An 8,706-nucleotide genomic window follows, 5' to 3' on the forward strand; every position below is an offset into this window, starting at 1 on the left:
AACAACGCTGAATGAACGGCAGCAACTTGGGGACGTGTTGGAGAGACAGCCCAAGGCACTATAAAAACTCCCAGTCCTTTCAAGCCCCATACTGGTTTGAAACGTTATTGGGGTGTAAATATATATTGTAAAACACACTGTGATGTTCGGCGCTCCCAGGGTTAATTGGAGGACAGCATCTGGCCATGAAATAAACCTGTTAGACCTTCAATAAGTAAATAATCTGGAGGGGTCACGGAGAGAAATAATAAAGGCAATGTAGATTGTCACAGATGTACTGATGTAATTACTTCTCGCTTCTCAGGCTGGGGCTCTCCACCCACCCTGCATCATGAATGATTAGAAATGATGAAACATTGTCATAAGTGCAGGAACTGACAAGTTGTCACTCCCCATCTGGGGCAGAGGTTTCTGTGCGCGGAAATATTTGGAGTCGTCTTATTAATAGTGAGGAAAATATCGTCGGTCCTGTAGAAATATGGAACATCTTTAGTGCCCGCTTGCAGCCCAGACTTATTAAGATCTTCGGCTGATTTCAGAAGTAAACCGTGCATCGTAAGCTTCTGTGCAAGTGTGCACATCAGGGAAAACCAGCAACTGTGCCTAGTTCTCTATTACGGCCTGTGTCATTCTGGAGAATGTTATATTTAAAGCTGCTGTAATCAAACCCTCAACACTTACATTAATGTCCTGGGGTCGAGTCGCCGAATTGCTGAGCTCCTTCCTGCAATATGGAATATTGCTATAAATTTTAGTCAATAACCGCATTATACTATAATTTCTACTTGCTTTCCATAAATGAGGAGAATAGCACCCCTGTATGCCCTTTGGTCTGTTCAAATTAAGCAACGTTCGTTATTTGATGTTTCATTCATAAAAAAATCGAATAGATCCGCATACTTTACACTATCCCAAGTTGGCTAAACTTTTAGATATAATCGGATATAATTGTTCCTTGGAAACTTGTCGTTTACCACGTTGATGGTATTTTGATGTTTTGTTACTTATTAAAATGCACACACGGTGAGGTTTGACCTGACCCAACTAGAGTGTCTTCGCTATGCCATTTCAAAAATGTCTGGCCAAATGTGGCCAGATATTTCACTCAATTCACCAACGAAATGAACTGGCCCAGGACCCTCGCTAAAACTCGGAACTCTTGTAATATTGAAAATATCCTTTCACGTTGCAGACTGGTGTGGTTTGCTGTAATATGTTCTGCAAAGCGACAACAATTTATATTATTCACGTTGTCATCGTCATTCAAAGGGCTGAGAAGGTAATGAAGATCACTTGTAAAGGTAAATTCTAATGCAGTTTTTTAATGCATAGAGACATGAATAGATAGCCATAAATTGTTAGAGTTCAATCATTACTGTTGTGTTAGTTTTATCTTTTTTTAAGAGAAAGGGCTCTGATGTGATCTGCGGGTCTTGTGCTTCAGCGGGGAGAGGCTGTGGTGAGTCATTAGAAGCAGCTCATTGCGGCTGTACATGGAGTAATTTGCAGGAAATTAGAGGGTGGTCCGCTCGCTAAAGTTTGTCTGGCATTGACAAGAGCCCACTGCTGTCCTTTACACCGTTTCATTTACATGCAAATGACTGCTAGCAGCTCCTCTCCAAATAACAGGGGCAATCGGATACTGCAGCACACAGAGAGAGAGAGAGAGAGAGCTTTGATCGCTCTCTCTCTTAAACACCCTGCGATCAGCGGTAATTACAGAGCGGCTGACGGCAGAGAGCATTCAAACTTTAAAGATTAACTTGAACTTCTTGCAATCTATGGAGAGAAGGGCTGGTCACTTGCACCGGCTGAATGAGATATTACTTGTCAGCTCTGATCTAGCAGCCGGGACATCTATATGATCCCGTGCAATTTCCTATTTTTTTACAATAACACAATTTGCCAGATGTATTAGGAACTGTCCGTACCAGACGTTATATTTATTCAGATTTGTTACCGCTGATTGGTATGTGAATAACTTTAAGTACTTTAATCTTTTTCTCCTTTATGTAGCTTATTTATCTATAACTTGCATGGATGTGTGGATGTCAATGTGCATATCCTAGATACTCCATGTGATTTTCGTCATTTATTTTCAGCATTTAAAAAAAACCTCTGTTATGAGAAAGAAATAAGCATAGACCCGTGTATCTGTATTCGATCTATAAGTTGAAACTCGAACTCATTTTAGAAAAGAGTCCTTATTATGGAAAAGAGCTACTTCAAGGTATGAGGCCACATTAAAATAACAGGGGCGTCCAGGATGTTCATCTTAAAAGACAAGTGATCTTATTAAAGATGATCTTAAAAGGACTTCAACGGATTGGCACTTTGGTTTGTGTATAAAACCCCATCGATATCCATGGCGATTAGAAAACTTCGAATTGATTTCAATATCTGCATATTCCATTGCTGCTCTGTCTGACAAAACAAATGCACTTGTCTATCATTCATCCATCTGCCCATGTACACCATCACATAATAAGATTTTTTTGTACCCACTCTATGCCACTGTGAGAAAAGTTTTTTTTTAAAACACTCAAAGGAAAAATCTTTAGTGCAAATGTTAATTTAGGTATAAATCAGAATAAAGTCATTACAGAGGACGAAAATGTTATGGGCGCTGATTGAAATCTAATAGCTTCTTTCAATTTGTCAGATTACAGAGAATGGCTGGTGGCTTTGAGTGAAGCCGGGGGCTCGAGTAACCCCCTGGGCACAATCCTTTGATGGTCTAATAATGTTCACACACACACCCACCCCCGCCGAAAATTACATCTGATTGTTTTGCCGATTATTTCACAGAACTTTTAATTTCTGCTTTCCAAAGGATCATTGCCCGCGGTAATTGCAAAGGACCTGTCCTTGTATGTGTCACGAATCTGAGAGAGAGTGAGGGAGGGAAAATCTCATTTTCGTGCATGCTGCCAAATTTACTTTTTTGGCAGTTAATTCAAGGTGGTGAACGCTCAGTGTTTCAAATTACATAGGGAAACTGTTCCTAAAAACAAGAAAGTTAGACTCTATATTTAAACGTGGCGTTTTAATGCATCCATTTTATCACTATATTTACCATTACTTTTTAAATTAAAATTCAATATTCCATATAAAAAAAACGATTTACCTTAAAAGCCCGCTCGTCATCCATTAAATTAAAGCTAGCTCTTCCATTAGCGAGCCGGTATTTATTGTTAAAACGATCGTAATTTAAAATTGCTTAACTTCAATTTCTAGTAGTGTTCATTTTTTAATAAAAATAATCTAACTCTTAGAGCCAAGCGGTGACGTATTAAACGGAAGAGTAGGTGTTTAGGTAGAAAATAGTTCTTTGTTTGCTCCCCCCACCTCAATTATTTAAAGAAAGCACCACCCCCTCCCAAATAAGGCTATTTAGATGCTTTCCAGATGAGTGGAAGTATGCTGAAAGACCTGACAGCCAAGTATATCACAGGCAACATCATCCGTCTCTCTCTGTGATGTAGATTAGAGGCTATTAGGGGCAAGGGATTAATTTGTAGCCAATTACAAAACGTTGCTGAATATGAATGCATAAATAACATGCAGTCTGGCGTGTGTGTGGGGCAGAAATGTCTAGGGGGAGTCCTAGGGGAGACAGTGAGGACCTTCTGAGGATCAGTAGCACTTTCTGACTTCACGTTAACACCCTTGATCGACACCAGGGGTGGACCGGATTCAAAGATTTGACTGTGTACATTACAGCAATATTTTTTTTTAAAAAGACTATTAAATAGTTTTTTTTGGAGCGGGGGGGGGTCATGAATGTGAATAGAGAAAAGGTTCAGCCCGCTGATATCTCCTTACCATCAGCGGCGGTGGCAGATCCGATGTCTTGCACCATCCACACTGAAGCCATGGATGTGAATGGGGATCAGAGGCTCCCAGGCAATGATCTAGCTGCTTTCTCCTGCCCGGCCAGCCGAGAGAGGCGAGGGGACACGCAGGGCATCTCCGGCCAAGAGGCTGTGGTCGTGGTCCCTGCTCCAACTAGCAACAACAGGACCACCTCTTTCTCAGTCTTGGACATTCTGGATCCCAACAAATTTAACAGCAGCAAACGCCGGCAGTGCAGCATTCTCTACAGAGCCGGCAGCGAGTACACAGTGGCAGCGACTGGGGAAAGGGCGGCAGATGCTTTTTGTGAAATTGCAGATCAGAAAACGATAAACGACAGCGGTTTGGACACATGCAAGAAGTCAACTGACATAATCAGTGAGTATCTGGTTCCTGTGCGCTATTTTTTTTTCTCTTGCGCCCCGCGCACACAAGTGTTTGCTGTAAGTTTTGCGCTTATGTGCAAAAGTTAAAAGTGATGCTTAGAACACGAGACAACCGCGATCAAGTGAAGAATCACGACCGTAGTCCCTAACCACCCCCCTCGTGTGTTTACAGCCGAAATCCGCTGTCGGTAATGAATTGTGGTTGCAGACGCTTTAATAACCAGACAGCCCGTGTTAAGGTAAGGTTTTAACAGTCACTGGAGCCTGTGGAAAGCTCCCAGGTACGGTTACACACTGAGGCAAGTCTGTCAAGTATTGTAAGCAACCACGGGAACACATCTCCTTTGCAAATGATCTTCAAAGATCTTAATTGCGTGATTCCATGTTGATTTGGCAGGGTTTGTGATTGTCCAAACGTTTAATGGTTATGATAGATTTTGCAAGCCAATATCGTTTATCATATTAATAAATCAGTTCCCAGCACCCAGCATATGATTATGTGTAATTACCTTTGTATAATTTGAGGCCTCTTAGGTTGCATTCGGCCAGTCCCTATTTTAAAGCGGTCGCCTGCCAGAAATAAATAGGAATCGCTGCCGTTTAAAGTCGCTTTATCCAATCTTTCAAAGACATCTCTGGAGTTTATCCTTCATGCTTTGGGCGACAGATTCAATTTTCTCTCTCCCCTTCGGTTTTTAGGACGAATCAGACTAATTGTGACAAAACGCTGGTTATCTCTAGAAAAACAATTAAATTTCTTCGATTACATTTAAGGTAAAATGTGCTTAGCAGCGTTAAAGAGCTCTTATAATAGCGAAAATCGCCCCAGAGTGGCATGTTGGGCTGGGGTGATCGATATCCTATTATCGAATTCTGCATATCTCTTTCAAACAGCTTGCAAACACTCCTAAAACGTCTAAATTATAGGGTCAAAATTCGGATAATTACTCGATTAAAACGTATTACAGTTATTAGTGGCTGCTATTGATCGTGTATTGCTTTCGACCCAGACTCCAGATTGCAACCTGCACACGTCTTTCAAAAAAATGTACTAACTTTCTCCCCACTAATCTGGTGACATTCGAGGACAGAAAGACACAACAGTCATCGAACGGGACTTTCCTTAAACTTGAAAGTAACAAACTGCAAAAACAAGGCGCTGCCCGGTATAATAACGTGTTGTCTGGAAGTCAGTCCTCAGACACAATATGGTCCAGGTGTATCATGCTGTTAAAGTTTTGAGGATGTAGGGTTATTGTTTAGATCCAATGAGGCATTTACAAAGTAAGCAGAGAAACCGCAGATTAAAATAATAATATAATGGAAGGTCAGATTGTTCCCAGGGGCCAGTTTCTATAATGCACAGAACACGCTGCACGTTGCCCATGTTTGGCTGTTGATTAAATGATGGGAGGGGAAACATCAACACTATATAAAAGCAGGAGTTTAAAGGAAAGAACGGGAGCCTTCCTGTGACCCTATGTAATTTCTATTAAAAGGGGTAAATGTTGTGAAGTGCTTTATTATTTTCTCCGAGTCTGTCTAATGAGGCCTTAATATGATCACACTTAATTTAAGTGTCCTGCAATTAGTTTCCGTAATAGACGGAATCCCCTTACAGACACCAATCGAGTTTAATTAGCACAACTTTATATCTTTTAGGGGCTTTTTTCAATAACAGGTCACTTGTACAGTAACTGTTATATGTAAGTGTTGCTGTAAAAAGATACAAACGCGTGCAGACGAGTACTATTTCGTCACAGTACACAACATTCTTATTAAATAGTTATAAATAATGATATCGTCATTGGCATTAAACAATTTACCGTAGATATAGATTAAATAGGTAAATAAAATGGCAGATATATTCGGGTTATACATAAGTGAGTAATTCTCCGAAAGTCGATATCCGCTTTATTCTAACCAGCAAGTATGCCACACACTATTGGGATACTTGGGCTGTGGTTATTCTGCACATCTTCACAAATTACACCTCGAAATCGCCGAATTGTCACCTACATACTCTGAGCAACTGTTAAATTCTCATTTCGTCATTTTCCAGGATACATTAAGCAATACAAAAAGTCTGTTCAAATTAAGTAATCTACATATTATCTTCAATTTTTCTTCACCGTTTTAACAGTATTCTCCTTCCCCGTGTTAACTGCAGCGAGTTGTTTGTTTTACAGGAAGAGAACTTTAAAAACTTTTTTTTTAATCTGGAAAAGCAAATTCTTATGTTATCTGGAATTGACAGGACTGGTTTAAATTCAATAGAAAAGTTGTCACCGAGTTAATATATTATGTGTAGATATTTATATCACACACGGCGTTTAATATTTAAGACAACCTGACCTTTCAACAGTAATAATAAATTGCGTTCGAATTCTGAATATGTTAATATTTTAATTACAGGCCTGAGAGTAAGATTTAAAAATGAGTTGCGAAGTCAGGTATTACAGCACAGGCTGGAGTGATATGTTTTCAACTTTTAATTTTTCGTGTGATGTGTGTTGAAGTTAAATGCACTTATTTAAAAAGGAGCAATGATTTCTTCAGAAATATTGAAAAAATATTTCAATTTGACAATAAAATGCTCAAAAGGAAGACTTTATTTTCTTATCTTTTTTCTTCGAAGCGCTGTACAAATGTTGGTATCTAATCCTCTGCCTATTTCTGTTTCTCTCCCACCCCCCCCCCCCCCCCAGAAGATGGAGATTTCCTAGACAGTTACAAAGCTGAGGAATCTGAGAAGGACTTTTGCCGGAGTTTGGAGACAGACCACAGCAGCAGCAGCGAGACTCCGCGGCAAGAAGACGCCGAGGAGTACAGCGAAGATAGCGGTGGTGGGAGAAGAACAGGAGGAGGAGGAGGAGGAGGCATTCTGGCCGCTGCAGGGGAGAGGATGTCTGGGGTGGAGGGAGACGAGGAGGAGGAGGAGGAGGAAGAGGAGGAGGAGGAAGAGGATGGCGGTGGAGGTGGAGGAGACAGTCTGAGCCCTCACAGCCCTCAAAGCCAACAGAACCAGCAGCAGTCATCCCAGCAGCCATCCCAGCAGCAGAGCCAGGCTCAACAACACAAGAGCAAGAGGAAGCGCAGCGGCTCGGAAGCCAAGTCGGGCAAACCCCGCCGGGCTCGCACCGCTTTCACCTACGAGCAGCTGGTGGCGCTGGAGAACAAGTTCAAGTCGACCCGCTACCTGTCGGTGTGCGAGCGCCTCAACCTGGCGCTGTCCCTCAGCCTGACCGAGACCCAGGTCAAGATCTGGTTCCAGAACCGCAGGACCAAGTGGAAGAAGCAGAACCCCGGGGCGGACACCAGTGCTCCCACCGGGGGAGGAGGAGGAGGAGGAGGAGGGCCGAGCTTGGGCGGACCATCGGGGGGTCACCTCGGTGGCCTCAGCCCCATGAGCTCGTCCTCTCCGGTGGGGGGCTCGCTCTCCATGCACTCGGCTTACCCGGGCCCCGGCGGTCTGGTGTGTGCCGCCCAGCTGCCCTTCCTGCCCTCCCCGGCCGCCGTGCTGTCCCCCTTCATGCTCAGTTCGCAGACTTACGGGGCTCCGGCTTTCTACGCGCCGCACTTATAATACAAGAGCAAAGGGAAAAAAATACCCCTCCCCCTCCTGCAGAAACACACAAACTAACTTCAAATCAACAAACACAGAGTAATGGCAGACATAGGTCAGGTCCTTTAATAAGCAACAGCAGCCCGACATTAAGGAACTAAACCTCCCAATAACCCTGGGTGTTTACTAGCTGTGCCAATGGGAGATCCGTAACACAAGTCAGAATTTGGCTTGTTGATCAATAAGAACTGAAACACCCACCCAAATGTCCAATGTAAACATTTAATATTTACCTTTGTTTTGCTGTCGCCGGTGTTTATCGGAATGCAAGTTGCAACACAAGTCGGAATTGTTAAACATTTTCTCCACACTATTATTCAACTGATTCTTTTTTTACTGAGCACATTTGCACTTAACCGAACTCAAATTAATATTTATCACAAAAGTCGGATTCTTTAATCTTCACTGCACGAAAACAAATACATCAATCTCTTAAAAAAAAATTGGGATATTAAAGCTGTAACACTGGGTGACCAGGAGCCTAGCCCTTACCATTTAAACAATTTGGTATATTTATGTGGGTTGCTGCTCATGTTACTTTACACATTTAGGATTTTTTTTAAATATTCACGTTAATACTTGATTATCCATCGTGATAGCAGGAATGTAGCAGAATTATAGAAACTGTAACACGGGATTCCTTTGCACCCCCTCCCCCTCCAAATGGTGTTTACTTCGTGTAATAAAACTTCGTTCGCCCAGAAAAAAAATCAAATGTACTTTTCAAATTACAAATATCCCCTCCCCACAAAAAAGCTATGTAACAAATGCAACTTTATTCCTGGCGTGTTTTAGATTTTCAGACTAAGTGTGGTGCGAGGAAAGAGGGTGACATCCCAC

At 42.0% G+C, this 8,706-nt stretch overlaps 1 protein-coding gene across 1 annotated transcript; it reads left to right on the top strand.

The window, feature by feature from the left end:
* Positions 1–3,779: 3,779 nt before the first annotated feature.
* nkx1-2b (NK1 homeobox 2b) lies at positions 3,780–8,168 on the top strand. The gene is made up of 3 exons (XM_085966741.1): positions 3,780–4,233; positions 6,657–6,664; positions 7,264–8,168. Exons 1-3 carry the CDS (start codon positions 3,780–3,782, stop codon positions 7,825–7,827), a joined length of 1,026 nt encoding a protein of 341 aa, XP_085822867.1. The 3' UTR covers positions 7,828–8,168.
* Positions 8,169–8,706: the final 538 nt, after the last annotated feature.

The sequence above is a fragment of the Somniosus microcephalus genome, chromosome 2 (genome assembly GCF_052327205.1).
Source record: "Somniosus microcephalus isolate GS21.2 chromosome 2, FLI_Smic_1.0, whole genome shotgun sequence".
NCBI lineage: Eukaryota > Metazoa > Chordata > Chondrichthyes > Squaliformes > Somniosidae > Somniosus > Somniosus microcephalus.